General features: G+C 44.3%; 1 protein-coding gene across 24 annotated transcripts in view; it reads left to right on the top strand.

Annotated features, from left to right (window-relative positions):
* Window positions 1-18,347, top strand: part of NCAM1 (neural cell adhesion molecule 1) — a gene marked incomplete at both ends in the record, with an annotated part of 293,646 nt that overhangs the window by 221,120 nt on the left and 54,179 nt on the right. For 19 of the 24 annotated variants that reach the window (XM_084249434.1, XM_084249432.1, XM_084249413.1 and 16 more), the window contains 6 exons: window positions 9,286-9,360; window positions 12,159-12,377; window positions 13,363-13,506; window positions 13,845-13,982; window positions 15,127-15,244; window positions 15,645-15,811. The exons of 4 other annotated variants lie outside the window; for them this stretch is intronic. In XM_084249434.1, the coding sequence (XP_084105560.1) occupies window positions 9,286-9,360; window positions 12,159-12,377; window positions 13,363-13,506; window positions 13,845-13,982; window positions 15,127-15,244; window positions 15,645-15,811 (861 nt within the window). The remainder of the gene's footprint in view (window positions 1-9,285; window positions 9,361-12,158; window positions 12,378-13,362; window positions 13,507-13,844; window positions 13,983-15,126; window positions 15,245-15,644; window positions 15,812-18,347) is intronic. One more of the 24 variants, XM_084249426.1, reaches the window with a different exon arrangement.

Genomic DNA, 18,347 nt, shown 5'->3' on the forward strand with positions numbered 1-18,347 from the left:
GCCAAGCCTGTGGCTTCTGAACTTGGGTGCAGCTGCCCTGGACTACCGCTCCTGATGCTCCCATCTGTGAGATGAAGGGGTTGGATATGGTGTTTGGCATCCTTTCCTGCTGTAGCCATCTTCGTTACTAAATGGATTTGCAATCCTGGCCATGAATCCAGGGTAGCAGAAGTCTGAGAAGTCGGGGTCTCACTAGACCTTGTTTGCTGTCCCTTAGCACATGTCATGTTCTCGGCTATGTGCACCCCAATACCAGACCCGTGGGACAGCCTGCCTTCCTCCCTGTGAGCCCTAGAAGCCTGGGCTATTGCCCACGTGAATGAATTTCGGTTTCACTCCTGGCCCATCTCACCCTTTGGAGACTCTGTGGGGATACTTGTGACTTTCTGCTGCTTTAAGGAAAAAAAATATATTAACTTCTTTTTTTTTTTTTTAATGGCTGTGAGTGTTTGTGCATATGTGTACTTAGAGAAAAAGAAAAGAAATTTAGGTTGAGTTTGAAATTTGCATAGCTTTATTTTTTTTTTCATTTTTGAGTACTTATTCTAGGTGGAATTTTGTAGTACATTAAGGTATTTTTAAGAAAACTTCAATGGCTTGGTGGCCTATACCTGGCTCTGATTTTCTCCTGTTTTATTTTGTTTTTTTTCTTTTGACCTTTGGACCCCTCCCCGCATTTCTTCTTCCCGTCCCCACCCAAAGGCTCTGTCAACCGCTGCTCCTTTCTCTGTATCCATGAGCTGGGAGGGGGTGAGGAGAGTTGTTTTTGTTTTAGATTTCACATATGAGAGAAATCGTGCAGTATTAGTCTTTTTCTGAAGTATTTCAAGGGCATTCCATGTCATAAATGGCAAGATTTTATCCTTTTTATGACCGAATAATATTCCATATGTGTAGTCCACAATTTCTTTATCCACTCATCCATTGATGGACACTTTGCTTGCGTTCATATTTTGGCTGCAGTGAATGGGAATGTATATATTTTTTCCAGTTGGTATTTTTCTTTTCTTAGGATAAATACCGAGAGGTAGAATATTTGGATCATATGGTAGTTCAATTTTCCATTTTTTGAGGAACTTCCTTACAGTTTTCCATGGCAGCTGAACCAATTTACATTTGTACCAGCAGTGCACAAGGCTTCCCTTTTCTCCACCTCTTCTTCACACTTGTTATTCCTTGTTTTTTTTTTTTTTTGAAATAGGCCAGATCTCAGTGTGGTTTTGATTTGCATTTCCCTGATCATTAACAATGATGTTGAGCATTTTTTCCTGTCTTTCCTGATTTCCAGCCTTATGTCTGTCTTCTTTGAATAAATGTCTGTTCTGATCTTCTGCCTGTTTTTAGTTAGATTGTTTGGGTTTTTATCTCCTATTGATTTATATGAATTCTTTATGGATTTTTTAATACTAACCCCTTCCCAAATATATGATTTATAAATATTTGCTCCCATTTATTAGGTTGATTTGTTTTGTTGATGGTTTCAAAGTAATTTTGTCAATATCTCTTCTTCTTTTATAAGACTTTATTATAACAATCTCCTTTCCTCCGGTCAGGCTGCCTTCTCTCCTGGGTTTGATCAGTGGATGTAGCACAGTACTTGTTGAGGTCATGTCCTTGCTTAGTATCCTTTTGGGTCACTGCTTCTGAAAACCCATTTAAAGATGTTCTGGGGTACATCCGATAAGAGCTCTGTAGTTTCCTGGCAGTGGGGGTTGGTTGTGGGAGTAAGGCCCTGGGAAACAGCATGATTCTGTTACTTCAAGAAGATTTAACCAACAGGTAGATTTTCTACCCTGTAATCCAAAGCACAGGCTGCTGTGTGATATGACATTAGTCAAGTATTTTAGTTTCTAGGTGGTTTATGGGGGTATCAAGGATGGTTTCAAACCACTGACTCCTTTCTATAAAATCAAACCCTCTGATTAGACCTAATAAAATGCTAATTTGACCCAGGGATCACAAGAGGCCAAGAGAGCTGAAGATGAACATTGTCTGGCTTGGCTCAGTGTGCTGATTTGAAACCAGTCTCATGGAACAAAGCCAGTAGCCAATTATTCCTGATTTCCAGCAGCTCATATAATTTATTATGCTAAGAAATGAGCCCTTTGCTTTTGGCATGTTTCTTTCTGTTGTTTGGCTACCAGAATTCCATGGGATACACCATTCGGGGTAATGGGATAACATATTAACCTCAGTGGTGAATGGTGCTCAATACTTTTTTCTTCCCCACTATAGCATTATAATATCAATTATAATACATCATGTGTAATGCTGAAGCCTTCTGAAGTTGTACTCACTTTCTCCATACCTCCCCTCCTTGCTCTGGAAGCATCCTGGGATTTGAGAAAATGAAAAGACTACTTACTGCATTGTTTTTGTATATGAAATGTCAAACCCAGTTTTGGTGGTTTTATTGAAATGATAGACTTTGGAAGCCTACCTGGTAGATGAATGTGAGAATCCAGCCTCTCTTTCAAGTGAATTTGGCTTAGAAATGTCTGTCTGCCACTAGTCTGTACGACTTGTCTTTTTATAGGAAACTCCAATTTCTCCATCCTAGTGGTATAAAAATTGAAGGCACCACCACTGAGTCACCCTCCTTGCTCCTCCAGTCTTGAGTCTTGCTTCCACATATCTGCTGCATGCTGGTGTTCACAACGCCGAAGGACCACCCCTTCCTTGAGTATTTCCCTTCACTCTCTATGCTGGCTGACATACTATGAAGAGCCAGGGTCCAGTGTTCTGAGGGGACTTCACAGGGTCTCCCAAAGGCTTGGTTATAAGCTCATCTCCGTTGACTTAGAACCCTAGCTAAATGACTTATGAGTGTTTAGGTTTAGATGGGAATTAGATAATTCTGTGTGTGTGTGTGTGTGTGTGTGTACATCCCCAAAGGACTGGCAGACCTAAGTGTGACTAAGCCCTAAGTGACACTAAATATTACTTCTAGATGATTTCATTTGCTACTCTGAGCCAGAGTTAAGCAATGAGGATGCATCTAATGGCAATTAGATTATGGCCTGCCATTGTATAGAACCTAAAACCCAAACCTGTCAGAACATGTATTTTTATAGTTCCTTTAAAGCGACACCTAACTATTGCATTAATATTTGAAAATAACAGCTACTCCATTTTCTTCTTCTACCCAGCTGCTATCAGTAGTAGCTCCAACCAGAACTGTAGGACTCACATGTCAAACATGGGTGAGATGTCTTTGTCACTTCTAATTGTTCATTTATTTTTCTCTCCGTAAGTGAAATAAATTTGCTTATGTCTGGTTGCTTCCTGCAGTAATAGCTATCTGACAAATTGTATTCACACACACACACACACACACACACACACTTACTTATCAGCTCTCCCTGGAGGGACCCATACATACATATAAATATAAACATGCACACTATCCCCCTCAATAGATTTTTGGACAGATTGAATCATCTACAAGAGGTTCCTGCTAGCTCATTCTTATTACACTATTGGAAATGTTGTCTGTTTGGGGTATGTCTGTTTGGTTAAGGTCAAAGTAGTGTTATATACGTATAGTCCTTTAAACACCACCAACCAGCACAGCCTGACCTTGGGTTTGGTGCTTTACATACATGACCTTCTGCATCACCTCTGCATCCCCGTAAGGTCACAGGACTACTATGTCCCTTACAGACGTGGAACGGGCCATGAGATTCAGCTAGGGCCTCGAGTGACTAAGCATTAAAGCTGGAATTTGTACTCAGGCCTCTCTGACTCCAGATCTTACATTCTTAACCACAACTCTCTCCTGACTATTTCCTCATGACACCACACAAATTCAGTTTTATTATCATCCTCATTTTACAGACAAGAAAACCAAGGTGAAGTGACTTGTCTAGAGTGCCCACATAATTGATTTTTGACTTTGATTGAATTTAGTCATATTTTATGCCTATAGAGTTCTGACTGGCAAGTAAAATAAATCATTCTAGAGAGTGGAATTGGGCTACCTGCTCACCAACTGAATCATTCAGGAAGGTTATTTTAGTTTCAAATAAAAAGGGAAACATTGCTGGCCTCAGAAACAATCACAGAAACAATTTCTCTGGGAAGTGGTGCTAATAAAGGCTTACTGAGAAGAATAATACACAAGTGTAACATGTTTAGTGGGTGTCAGACACTCTTCTAAGTGCTTTATGTATATTAATTCATATAAGTAATCTTTATTTTAATCTTTCTAGCTGCCTCCTAGGAGAAGAAGGGTTTGTTTTTCTCCCATATTGGGAAGACAGAGGTTAATATTGACTTGTCCAAGATGGCACAGCACATGAGTGATGAAGCTCGGGTTCGCATTCAGCAGCTTGGCCCAGACCATTCTGTAGTATTGCCACAATAGCATCAGTTTTACCATTACTGAGTGTGTATGTTTGGCCTGAAAGATGCCCATTATTTTCCCCTGAGTCCTTTGACCCCAAACTGTTGCAGGCAAGTGGAGACAGGTGCCTCCATTATCATTCTTTTGGTTCAGACACCTGGATTTCCCACAGGTACATGTCAAAGGAAAGAGACTCTAGCATTTGTTTATAATTTCAAAAACAAGTCTCCATTGAAGTGGTAAATGCTCCATTCAAGTGAAATTGAAGGCTTGTTTCTAGAACAATAGCTAGCAAAATCAATGTATAGCAACAATCTGATGCCTTTTTCAAAAATCTTTAGCGGCTATTAAGTAGGTTCTAGAAAATTCCTTCATCTCATGCTTAGTCTCTTTTCAAATTAATCTCAGGAGTTGATTGCCATCTCTTAAATTGGTCGCCAGGACATCATCTCACATGGGTGACAGCCCTCTCGTGCCTGTAACTTGTCTTCCTTGGCAGCAATGTCTTCATAACCTCTTAACATGAAAGTATTTTCAATTAGCCATGGGGGAGACCTGGGCTCACTTTTCTTTTCTCAACCCCTACCTCCTCAAGCACATTAGAATTTGAAAAGAACACCAGTAAAATTAAACTGCTGGAGAAGTTGCTGACTCAAGTGAAATCTGTGAGCTCCTTTTGAAATCAGAATAATTTGTCTCAGTTGCTTTGCCTTAGTAAGATTCCCACCACTTCTGATAAGTGCCTTAGCATCTTATGAACTGAAAATTTAATTCCCTTTTCTTTAGCAACTAAAACTTTATAGCTTGCTTCTGCCTGGGATTTGAGAGTTACAAAACTTCTTATCTACACCTGAAGCTGTTTGCTGAATAAGTTGGTATATTTTTCTAAACATAGCACTGATTTTTTAAGACATTTAAACAGAAAACACATTTAAAACATATAAATCTCCCACAGAGTTATTTTACTTTTTAAATGAGATGAGGAGTGGGGGATCATTCCCTCTCAACAGAATCCCCAAGGGATAGAATAGCATGGGATAAATTACTTGACCTCAGGTGGCCATTCAACCTGAGTTTGAATCTTGACCCCCACCAAGGCCATTACTTATGGCTCTGAGCCTCCATTTTCCCACCTGTAAAAAAGGGGCTAAAATACTGTGACCGTCTGGTGAGCAAAGAGGACAGGCACAGTCAGCCAGGGTAGAAATGACAACAGCAACTTGATTTTTGCATACTCTGCTCTTTCTAGTCCCTAATTTGGAAAGAGCGAATGGCAGCTAATAGGTGAGAATGAGCTTATTGGAAGGCCAACAAGAGGCCAGTAGTAGTCGTGGTGCGCAGGCAGAAGAGTTGGCTCTTCAGAATTAGATGACCTTGAATTCTGACTTAACCACACATAGGCTGAGTTACCCTGGGATTGATATTTCATTTGTCTCAGCTTTAATTTCCTCTTGAGGAGAATGAAGACAATTATGTTGGCCTTCTTCTCTCTCAGAACTGTTGTGAGCATGAGGTGAAATAAGTGTGTTTTGCAGGGAAGGGAAGAGTACAAGGAACTGTGGTGATGATTCACAGGTGATGTGGTGGTGGGAGATTTATGGGGACTATGACCTGAGGGGAGAAATCAGATGTCATACAAAAATGAACAACAATGTAAGAAAATAAAGTTTAATTTAAAAAGTATCATAATGTATGAACTTATTGATTCTTTCTAGGACTCCGTGTGATTAAAATAATATGTAATTTTATTTTTTAAAAGATTTATTTATGCATACAAGAACTGGGGTATAGGCCAAAGGTGTGGTGGGTGAGAGGATTCACCAGAGACAGAGTGGGGAGCAGAACAGGCAGACTGACTGAAATACACTGCTGAGGGGAGCAGCGGGCGAGACAGGAGAGGTCTGCTGCGCCATGTGGCTTTGCAAACCAAAAGGTGTGAATTAGATGCAGCAAGCCGTGGAGGGTGAGTTCTCCCTGGAGGACATTGAGAACACCAGTTGGAGAGGGTGTCAGCCCTGAGCAGGTCCCCCCACCCAAGGCCAAACGCCTGCTTTCATAAGCCTTAGTCTCTGGATGCATCTGACGTGAAGGATGATAACACGGTTTTTGTGCAGAAAGTATTTGTGCAGAGCAGGAGATGAGCTCCTTCTCTGGGAAGAATGTTTCCATCAGTTTATCTAAAGGTCTGAGTGATGCCTGGTTAGGAATTCTCGGGTGTCTACAACTGGAGAAAGCTGAGGCAGAAATTTTTTTGGAAATGGCAAAAGTACTGACGAGTAAGAAAGGAAGGAGCAGCAAGGAGTGGAATGTAGGAGTCTGGAGCAGATTTCCACTTAGCCATTATTTAAGCTAGTAAGTCAAGGTTTTGTGTGCGCAGAATAATCAGCCATTGTGCTGAGGTGGAGCTCATCCAAGCATTGATTTCCAGAGTCTGGGGTCTCCTCTGGCCCAGCTTTGACTCTGGCCTTTTGAGGGAGAATCTCGATCTTTTCTGTGTGTGCTAAAGGTCAGGAGTCGGAATGAATATCTCTTCCTTGAAAAACCTCTGTGATGATGAATATGCGTGTGGGGTCTGGTGAGGCTGGAAACTCCTTTGAATTTCTCGTTTTGCATTTTCCCTCCATGGCCCAGAGAGATATTCTGGCCACATTTGGGTACAAAGACTCGTCAGCCATGCCGGGCTCTCCTGTCCCTTGAGAATCATGTTGTGTTTGAAAAAAACTGAAAAAGTGAAGGCTGTTCTTTCACTTGGGGTAAGAATAGCCTTCTCAAAGCCGTCAGGGCTCTGTGGTGGTAACAGAATCCATATGTCCAATGGGCTGCTAATGCTCAGCATATGGTCAGGGAACTTTCCAGGGAGAAATGTGCCTCTAATTCTCTAAAGAAAGCACAGTCCCCTCGTGGAAGGGCCGTGGCTAGGGTGACCGACGGCGCACACAGCCTCAGCGTGGTTCCGTGGCAGGTGACCCGCAGTCATATAGTCCCGGCTGGCTGGACAACAGAGGGCACCGGCCTGCAGCCCTCCCTGTGAGGCCCTGCTCCCCAGAGACCATGGTGTATCAAGGCTGTTCTGTGAGCGATGCTGCTTCCCAGAAGTGGTCCTCAGGCTCACCAGGTTACTTCCCAAACCAAATGGAAACGTTTTATCTTTCAGTCACAGAGGCAGCAGCCTTGCATCATGGAAAGGACATTTACTGGGAGCCTGGTGGCCTGGGCTCTGACCTGAACTAGAAGTGACCACAGGAAAGTCACTCCAGGAGGTAGGACAGGTGATGACTAAGGTCCCTCCTGCACCCTGGGGTCAGGACTGAGTGGTACCCAAATTCGGTGCCACCTGGAGAAGAGTGACAGGAAAGCAGTTACAGTTGTTCACACTTGTGTCCAGGATGCCGGGGCCTGTCCAGGGCACCACTGTCTTCTATCACAGCTCTGCGTGCTTTCGACCAGTGAAACAGGAAATATAGGAGAAGGCTTTGCATTGCCCTCAGGAAGAATTCCATCCTGAGCCCCAAATGAACAACCAGCAGCAGACCCAGTGAGGCAGAGGCCACCATTACTATCACTTTGCTTTCAAACCTGCATTTGGGCATCTCTGAGCTCTGCCTCTTATTCTCATAGTGCAGAGTTCAGTGTCCTCTCCTGCCTCTGTCCTGTGCCTGACTCCTCACCCCATCCTCTCTCCTTCCCTTTTCATTCCAGTCTCTCTCTGCAGCCTCGGCTGGGTTCTTCCCTGGTCTGCTGCTTTGTCTGTGGGTCGATGGCTGGGAGGCTGCACCCCAGGAGCTTGCTTGCCCCCACCTTCCCCTTCCCGGCCCCCCAGCAGCCCTTTGATCCCTCAGTTCTGCTGAGCACAACTGTGGTCCTTCACTGAGACCTGCAGCAGCTCTGCCTGCAAGTCAGTCACCATGGCAACGCGCTCTCCCTCCATCTACTGTGAAGAGAAAATGGCTGTTCTGAGGAAGGGCTCCCTGAGTCTCTGTTACCTGACTCTTTTGTCTGGGCCCCTGCTTCATGTCGGTGTTAGGAAGCTACATGCTTTGACCCAAATGTCCATTAGCCTCGGCCTTCAGATGTGCTCTACCTATGAGGAGGAGAGGCAGAAGGGAGTGGAATCCAAATGAATAAAACCATTTTTCCCCTCGCTTATTACTGTATTTTCATCAGGATCGGTTGCTTATCTGCTCCTGGCAGGTAAATGAGGAACTGCATGAGTCCAGGCACCTGAGGACCGGTGCGAGGTATTTCGTCTTATGGGTGGAGTGGAGTGCTAGAGCATATGGAGATTCTAGTAAAAATTCTGTGCACATTGCCAAGGAGTGCAGGGAATTCCCCAGGGCACAGCCCACACCGCCTCAGAGGTGGGGCTGACTGATCCGGGTGATGGTGTTTGAGGCTGTTTCTCTTAAGGAAAGAAGCTCATTGGTCCTGAGCCTGAGTGAGCTGCTTTGTGTGTGGAAGCATCTTCTGCTCCAGATCAGATCGGGGCTTTGTGTGGACTCCTCCATGGTTTCTGAGCACTTGTGGCGAACAGGCAGGAGACCCCCTTGAGTCCTGGAGGGGCAGCCCTCCCAGGACCCCACCATGGGGACACTGAAGTTGATGGCCAGACATAACCAGTCGGTGCAGTTGTTGCTGTGAATCCCAGAAGTGGGGCTGTTTGGAGCATACCACAGCCTTCTCAAGGGGTTGGAAGCATTTCAGACAGAGGTCACCCCGGATCTCTGGCCTTGCACTAGCTAATTGGAGGCAGCAGTTCCACAGAGAATGATCTAGACTGTGTCCACACCTGCAATCAGTATGAGGGACCTCTGGTGACGACAGCCTCCTCCCCTCACTATTGCTTAAAATAAGCCTGGAGACCCCATTTTGGTGTGAGAGCCCTGGGTTTTTTCCTTCTCGGTAGCCCAAATGTGTGTTTAAACTTCTGTTTTGTTTTTCAGTTTCTCTGCAGGTGGATATTGTTCCCAGCCAAGGAGAAATCAGCGTGGGAGAGTCCAAATTCTTCTTGTGTCAAGGCAAGTACCCGATGCCCCACCGCATGGCAGGAAATTGGCCTGAAACCGTCAGGCAGAGCAGACGCAGTGGCTGTGTGCACCTGGCTCACACTCTGCTGAGAATCCTTCGTGTTGACCTGAAAGCCACGGAAGCTTACAGACCCTCCGCCCTCCTGTCCTAAAAGCTGTCCCTACCCAGGGAAATGCCTTGTGGGGTCTTCCAGGTGGTTAGGGATTTTCCTAGGAGATGCAGCACGACTCCCAGAACAGGGCCTGGTCCCCTCAGCGCCTGCAAAGAGCAGGGGAGCACAGAGCGAGTTCAGCAAGCACGCTTCAGTGGGTCACTGTAAGGATTATTTCTTAGAATCCCCCAGAGCAGGAAAATCCAAGAAGGTCTAAACCTTGCCTGAAAGAAAATGATCGCTTTTGTTGTGAGGACACAGATCCTGGGTTTTCTAGATCTGTTGTGAAAACCAATATCCCCTCCCGTGGCCCCCACCCAAATGCTGGGATTCATCAGATTCAGTGTCCTTGGTTTGTTTAGAAATGATGGTCCCTTCCCACAGCCCAGATAATTATCAAAAACTGTCCTGTGGAGGAAAAGCCTTCCAATTAGGCCTTGGATTCTCTGTCTGTAACACGCGGGGGATTTGGAACAGGGAAGAACCAGGAAAGAGCTGAGCTAGGTGTAAGCTGTGACATTTCGTGAGCAGCTTTTGGCAGGGAGGGGCCTTTAAATGCTCTCGTGATTTGCGTTGGATGAGGTGGCTGTGGCCTCCGGATGTGTTCACTCCAGCTTTGCCTTCATTACCGCAATTTAAATGATCTGGAGATGCAGCCGTGGAGCCCACAGCACATCTTGCAAATAGCGATATTTATTGAAAACATGATGGTCTCTGAAAGAAAGACTGCTTCATTTCCATACTAAGCATCTGTGTAGGGCTGGGTGGCGCGGGCCGGGGAAGGGCACCATGCAGAGAGGCAGGACGAAGTCATGTCCGCTGGATCCAGCCCTTTACCCAATTCCAGCACAGAGTCTGGACAGCTAGCAGCAGCACCTGCCCCTCCTAGGTGCCAGATAAGGAGGGGATGACTGGCCACCTACTTTGCCACACTTAAGCAGATGAATTTTCTGTCTAAGGCAGGGGTGCTGGAATGACATGTTGGTTTGTGCAGGCAGATGTTAGAATAAAAATGGCTGGGGTGTCTTCTTCTACTCGGGAGACTGGCATCAAAGCCCTCAAAAGCAGTTAATCAACTAGGCCTTTATGTTCAGATCCTACGTATGCTAACTCCCTTAGTCTCCTGTTCTGTGAGGCTGCAAACTCCCAGCTTAAGTGTTGGCAAACTGTAGGTCCTCAGCAAATACCCCCTCTTGTTCTTCACTTAAGATAGGACCACTATGAGACCTACTAACACAAGTGGTTGTCAAGCTCTTTTTATTCTATTTTTTATTAATTCATCAGTCATTTGCATGTCTATATAACTTTGGGGGGTATTTTCACCCCTGCTTATGTGCACATGCTTCATCCACCCTCCACCAATACTTTCATGCTAATGACCTGTCCCTTTTCTCTCTGCCTACTTCCTCCCCCACTGTTTCCTCTAAAAACCAGTATATTTTTCACAGAGTTTAAGAATTGTTTTGGCTGTGTTTTGCCTAAATAATATATTCTTTGGTCATTTATATTCCAAAAATAAGTTAAACCATCAGTATCTATCTTCCACTTTCTGATTTTTTTCACTTAGCATAGTCATCTCAAGATCCATTCATTTTGTGCCCCAGGCTCTATTTCATCTTTTTTAATAGCTGAGTAGTATTCCATGGAGTACATATTCCACAATTTCTTTATCCAGTTGCCTGTCGATGGGCACTTAGGTTGGTTCCATGTCTTGGCTGTAGTGCATAACGCTGCTATGAACACAGCAAGGAGTGGAATGAATCCTCTCATAATGAAGTTTTCATATTCTTTGGAGAAATACCTAGCAATGGGATTGTTGGATCAATCTAGTATTTCCATTTTCAGCTTTTTAAGGTATTTCCATACCATTTTCCATAGAGATTGTACCAAATTACATTCCCACCAACCATACACAAGGATTCCTTTTTGTCCACATCCTCACCTACATTTGTGGTTTCCACTCTTTTTGATATGGGCTGTTCTCACGGGGGTAAATTGATGTCTCATTGTGGTTCTGATTCACATTTCCTTAATAATAAGTGATGAGGGCCTCCCCTGGTGGCGCAGGCGGTTGAGCACAGTGCTGTGAAGCTGTCCATAGCCTCTGCAGCACCGATTCGATCCTGGCGAGGGTCCCACAGGGTGTGGCAGACCCCTCCTGTCGCGCCCGCTGCTCCCCTCAGCAGTGTATTTCATCAGTCTGCCTGTTCTGTTCCCCACTCTGTCTCTGGTGAATCCTCTCACCCTCCCGTGAATCTGGCCTGTCATCCCGTTCTTGTATAAAGAAATAAATAAATCTTTAAAAAAAAAATAAGTGATGAACACTTTTTCATGCACCTAGAGGTCATCTCCATCACTGTCTTCTTTGGAGAAGTATCTGCTTAGATCTTTTGCCCATTTTTTTTTTGAGTTGTCTTTTGTGTTCTTTTTAAACACTCTAAGTGATATTTTGTACCTAACACCAGAACACAGAAGCCAGAGACCAGCTGTATAACTTTCTAACATAATTGGTCATCTATCCCTGATCACGAGGCTCAATGATCTCTTGCTCAGTAGTTCTGAACCCCCCACCACCACTCTGGAGAGGACTCTGTCTTTTCAACTTCAGTGGTTTGAAAATGATCTCTTCCTCTTCAGTGGCAGGCGATGCCAAAGATAAAGACATCTCCTGGTTCTCCCCCAATGGAGAAAAGCTCACCCCAAACCAGCAGCGGATCTCAGTGGTATGGAATGACGACTCCTCTTCTACACTTACCATCTACAACGCCAAAATTGACGACGCGGGCATTTACAAGTGTGTGGTTACCGGCGAGGACGGCAGTGAGTCGGAGGCCACGGTCAATGTGAAGATCTTCCGTAAGACCTCTTCCTTCTCCTCCTTATCCCCTGCCCTCTCCTTTAGTCAGGCAGGCCCTGGACAGCAGACAGAGAGGGGTGGAAGTAGAGCGAGTGGTTGAGCACTTCCAAATTCCCTTCTCCCCTTTTCTTCTGCCCAAGTTGTTTCAGAGTGAAGCTATATATATGTTCTTAAATGATCCTTGACCGCTCAGAACTCAAAACCCCAGCCCATGCTGGCCACAGCTACCTCCCTCTCACCCCCATTCTCCAGATGATACAGTTATCAGAGGGCGCTTATGGATTCCCCCATCTCTTCCCTGATGGGGATTTGTACAGTTAAGGTTTTCCCTTCTTAGTGCACTCTCCCCCATGGGTATTGAAGCCCGAAGGCTTGGCCAGTGGGGGAATAATGACCAAACCCTCTGGATCACTCAGCACAGGCAGCTCCTGCCGCCACCGAGGTGCTGTGATTATGCATCTTTTGCAGCGGCCAGGGTGATGGCGGGTGACAGCGACTAGAACAGTATTGATCGCCACTGTTTTTTATTGCCTTGAAGCCGGCTTTTCTTTTCTGATGTTCTTCAGAATCCTTTCTGCTGTAGGAAAATTGAGGCAGGGTACCGGACAGGGTGGAAAAGGCAAGGGCTGATGTCTCCTCCTATTCATTGTAGAATAAGTACTAATTCATCCTACCTGCACATGGTGTTTCATTCCACATGGGAAGGGACCCTTGGTAAAGACACTCCTTTCCCTCCATAGGTATTTTTCTGCATAAAAATTAGCCCTCAGTGACTAGACATTGACTACTAAACATTGATGACTTGTCCCAATACCTGTGCCCCTGGCATCTTTGTGCAAGAACTGGGTGGGATCCCTCTTGTACCACGATATATACAGATTAGGAGTAGCCCAGGACTCGAGTCCAGGTAGCATATTGCAGTGAGAAGGAATCTTCATGGGAGTCCCATCTGTTTCCCTCACTCTTCTCTTGCTTATTTTCCAGAGAAGCTCATGTTCAAGAATGCACCAACCCCGCAGGAGTTCAGGGAGGGGGAAGACGCTGTGATCGTGTGTGACGTGGTCAGCTCCCTGCCCCCAACTATCATCTGGAAACACAAAGGCCGAGATGTCATCCTGAAAAAAGATGGTGAGACCTGAATTCTCTGGGCTCCCAAATCTCCTAAGTGTCCCCCTCTGCCAGCCCCTAAGGAATTCTGACCCAAAATTAGATTCCAGAAGCACATATGGTTTCCAGATCCCGAATGATGGATGTCTGTAGCTTGCATATTTAGGTACCACTTTCTCACCCAAAAGATGACGTTCCAATAGATTTTTGCCGTTGACTATATGTTAGAGCCAGGGACACATTTTCTTATTTCAGCTGAAAACCCCACCCCATAGGGAAAGAGAAGGCCTGGCTACCTGCTTTCACACTGCAGAGTTCTCAGACTGATCGTGGATGAACCTGCCTCTTGTCTCTCCTAGTTCGATTCATAGTGCTATCCAACAACTACCTGCAGATCCGGGGCATCAAGAAAACTGATGAGGGCACTTACCGCTGTGAGGGCAGGATCCTGGCACGGGGGGAGATCAACTTCAAGGACATTCAGGTCATTGTGAACGGTGAGGCGATCTGTTCTTCCTACTCTCTCCACGGCTACCACGTTGGCTCTCCACAGCCCTTCTCTACTGTCCTCTTTGGTCTATAAAATAAATCTTGTCCTGACTTAGACACCTGCTTCAGATGAAGTACACACACACACATGCACACACAAACACACACACACATATACACATACACCATGTAGCCTCTGGCTTTTTTTTTAAATACACTTGCATATTGGGTCTCCCTAGACTATGGGGATTTATCGTACAAGTCTTGAATGTCCTCCATTGCCTTGAGTCACTTTCCCTGTGCTTCATAGTAAATTCTTACTCATCCTTCATCGTCCTTGATGTTACCGTAATTGTGAAGTTAGTCCCCTGGTTCAATGTTCAACAAAAATATTATAATCAATTCCAGCCTCAGAATAGTCAGAATCATGGTTCATGTGTTTATTAATCTTAATTTGCAGTGTCAAATAAACACACCCGCAGAATCGATCTGGCATTTACAAGATGTTTATAGGAAATTATAATGTCAGTACTAAGAAAATAAGTAAATCATGGTTGAATTGTTTTGGCTCTTGATATGTATTTTTTTGCCATAGTCTCCTCCTCTCATACCCTTGGTGAAAACAGCTTGTGTCCAGGGACATTGATGACAATCCAGAGAAATGTCACTTTTTGATGAGTCAAATTGGTATTAACCCTGTAACCACCAGGAGCAGAAATTTTGAACATTTTCCAGTATGAAAAACCCCTTTTGATCTCCAGTTCTGCCAACTTTGGTAGTTTTTTAAGTTTAGGATTTGTTGACTAATAAAATATAGGATGATAAAGGGCTGCTATATATTGAATGCCATTTTAAAATGAATAAAATATATTCAATATTAATATAGCTCCTAGAGCTGTGTCACTGAAACCCAATATTATTATAGATGGTTGAAAAACATGAATGTAGGTCTGTGGGTGAATTATTTATTCAGCTCACAGTAATTATTTAGCACACACATGAATTTTGAGCCCTTACACTAACCACAGTCCCCCAGACTCTTGATGCCAGGCTGGGACCCTCTGACCTGGGTTCCCTCTGGGGGTGCTTCTTCTCCAGGCCGCTGGTTCTTCTGATCTTCATAGCCCCCCTGACTGTCCTTCTTTCCTTCAGTGCCACCCACTGTGCAAGCCAGGCAGAGCATAGTGAATGCCACCGCCAACCTGGGCCAATCTGTCACCCTGGTCTGCGATGCTGAAGGCTTCCCCGAGCCCACCATGAGCTGGACAAAGTAAGAAACTGGCCAGTGCCTATTATCACAAGTAGCAGAGAAGGGAACATGCTGGGGGCTGCCACGTGTGGCAGGGATGGGCTGCTTGGGAAGATCAGCTCTAGGGCTTCTCTTGCCTTGTGCCTTGGAGTAATTCATTTTCAGTTTTGGGGGGTCACAACCAGAGCACATGGACTTGGAGGACCTCTTTGAATTTTTATGGAAGCAGTTTACAGCCCTGGGACAGAACCAGAGGTGGGGTAGAGTAATCAAAGGTACACATGGAAAAACAACTTGGCATCTTTACTTTCTTCCAATTCTTTCTCATGCACTCAGTCTGCACGTTACCAACATAAACAAAAATAAAGCATCTTAACTCTTCAGTCAAAATCATTGTACTTTGCATTTCTGCACCCTGTAGGGATGGGGAACAGATCGAAAATGAGGAAGACGAGAAGTACTTCTTCAGCGATGATAGTTCTGAGCTGACCATCAGGAAGGTGGATAAGAATGACGAGGCTGAGTATGTCTGCATCGCCGAGAACAAGGCCGGGGAGCAGGACGCGTCCATCCACCTCAAAGTCTTTGGTAAGATCAGTGGGGGTCAAGGTCACCACCTCCCTGCCCCAGATTCCTCTTAGCCTACACACTCAATCTGTCAGCAAAACTCTGTCCACTCTAGATGGGAGTCTCTCCTACATGCAGTGACGTCTTCCCAACTCTCCCACCTCGGCCTTGATCAGTGAGAGACAGCCTCCTCCTAGCTGGCCTCCCTGAATTGGCCCCCTTAGTCCCTCTCCCTTATAGCAGTCAAAATGATCTCAACTCTTTCTCTTCTGTTTAAAGTCCTCCCATGACTTCTGTTGCAACCAGAATAAAATCCAGCCTCCCTGCAAGAACCTCCAGACCTAGTGTCTGCCTTCCCTCCTGACCTCATCTTTTTTTTTCCTTTGTTCTGTAGTTAAAGCTCTTCAAACCCTCAGGCCTTCTTTCTGCCCCTCAGACTCGCCAAACTTGTTCCCTATCTCAGGAATATTGTATTTGGTGTTCTACTTGGAACATCATTCCCTGAGATCTGCCCCTGCTGCCTTCTCATGCATCGTTCTGCTGAACTCACCTTCCCTCCCCACCCTGGCTAATGCAGCTCTCCTACCACCACCACCACCAGCCACCTCCACTGATTTCTTCCATTAATCTTACTGTGTCTTCATTGCCTTTATCAGTCGCTGAAGTGATCTCATGTTTGTACTTGTTTTGGGAATTGTTTGTCTCCCTCTCTAGTAAGTGCATTAGCTCCAAGATGGCCGAGGGCATGGATTTGGAGATCTTTGGAATATTTATGGGAGTGGTTTACAACCCTGGGACAGGATCAGAGGTGTGGGTAGAAGGATCAAAGATGCACATGGAAGTATGACTGGGCATCTTAACTTTATATGAAGTGTGACTCCCTTATATCCTGCTTTATCACTGGCACTCGGAACAGCTCCAGCACATAATGGGCTGTTGGTAAATATGAGTGATGAGCTGGCTAGCTGCCCCTGCCTCCCTTTGCTTCTTATCTGGTCCAGGTGACACAGTGTCATCAAAGTCATAAGAAGAGCTCCCACATCTCTACTCACTTCCACTTTATAAACTTGGTTAACTTCCATTCATTTAGAACTGAAATGCATTTTGATCTGACCTTGGAAAAAGAACTTGTGGCAGAGAAACAGTCAACCTGGTGACTCGCAAACTCTTCTCTGCCTATTTTTTAAAAACCACAGACAAGCTGGTGCACTGTAGGTGATGTTACTAAAAATGATGCTGGAGGGCAGCCCTGGCGCATGCATTCCCAGGTTGCTAAACTGTGCATCTGAGAAACTGCTTGCTTAACAAAATTGGGAGAATTGATCTTGTAAAACCAAAGGAGTATAGGTGGTTTGGTGGAGGGAATTAAAAAAAAAAAAAAAAAAGAAGAAGAAGTAAAAAAAGAAAATGACCTGAACGGTTTCAGGAGCGGATATCAAAGAAGAGACCAGTTAGCAAGCTATTTGTGAATTCTTGAGTAGAGGTGGTGGTAAAGCGATGATAGTGATGATGATCACATCCAGCAAGAAGTGAGCGATTATACTGAGCCAAGCACTGTGTGACAAAAAAAGGTGGAAAAATAATTAAAGGGAAGAAAAAATCAGAGGTACTGATAGATTGAATATAAGACATAAGAAATAGGGAGGTGTAAATAATGACTCCTAAGATTACTGGCACCCATTACATATTTGCTGAATCATTTAAAAAGAAGAAGAAGAGGGGGAAGCAAATATTGTCTAAAAAATGTAAAAAAAATTTGATAAATGTTAAAATAAAAACATCCAGCAAGAAGTGAGCATTTATACTGAGCCAAGCACTGTGTGAGGTCTATGCATCAATTACCTCTTTCAATCCTTAGCGTAAAAAATATTTCTTGACTGGATTTTGATATTGCTAGAAAAGTCCTGCAAAAAAAAAAAGAAAACGAATTGTTTATATATGCAAATGGACCTGTTAATCACACATGAATTCTATTTCTTCATTAATGGCAACTGGCTTTCAGTTTGGATCAAGTTAACTCTATGTACTTGAGAGTAAAAATCAAACTCCTTGAAAATTTTTCTATAGTCTTCTCTAATTCAGACTGATCTTCCTCAGACATTCTGATATTTTTTAAGTTTTATCATCTTATGAAGACAGATGCATTTGTTAATTTGTTATTTCATTTAGCAAATATTTATTAAATGCCTTAATGCCATGCAGAGGGGCTACAAAAAGGAGTAAGATATGGTCCTTTGACCTTGAGAAGCATGAGGAGAGAGATAAACACATAAGCACATAAATTATAATCGGTATTGCCAGAAACATTTGAGGGTCTGCCAGGGGCCCAGCCAATGCCAAGGTCATACAGATGAATAATATGCACTCTGCTCTCATCAGTGGGTTCATGAGCTGATGTCAATGACCAGTGCTGAACTTTTTAGTGACAGCCCATTATAATGACTCATGATAGCAATAGGCACACTGCTTTATAGGAAAAGAAGATATCTGCCTTGTGTGACAGAAGTTAGAGAAGTCTTTGAAAACAATGTGCTATTTCACAAGTAGGAGTTTCCCA

Source organism: Talpa europaea (assembly GCF_964194135.1).
Source record: "Talpa europaea genome assembly, chromosome: 12".
NCBI classification, from domain to species: domain Eukaryota; kingdom Metazoa; phylum Chordata; class Mammalia; order Eulipotyphla; family Talpidae; genus Talpa; species Talpa europaea.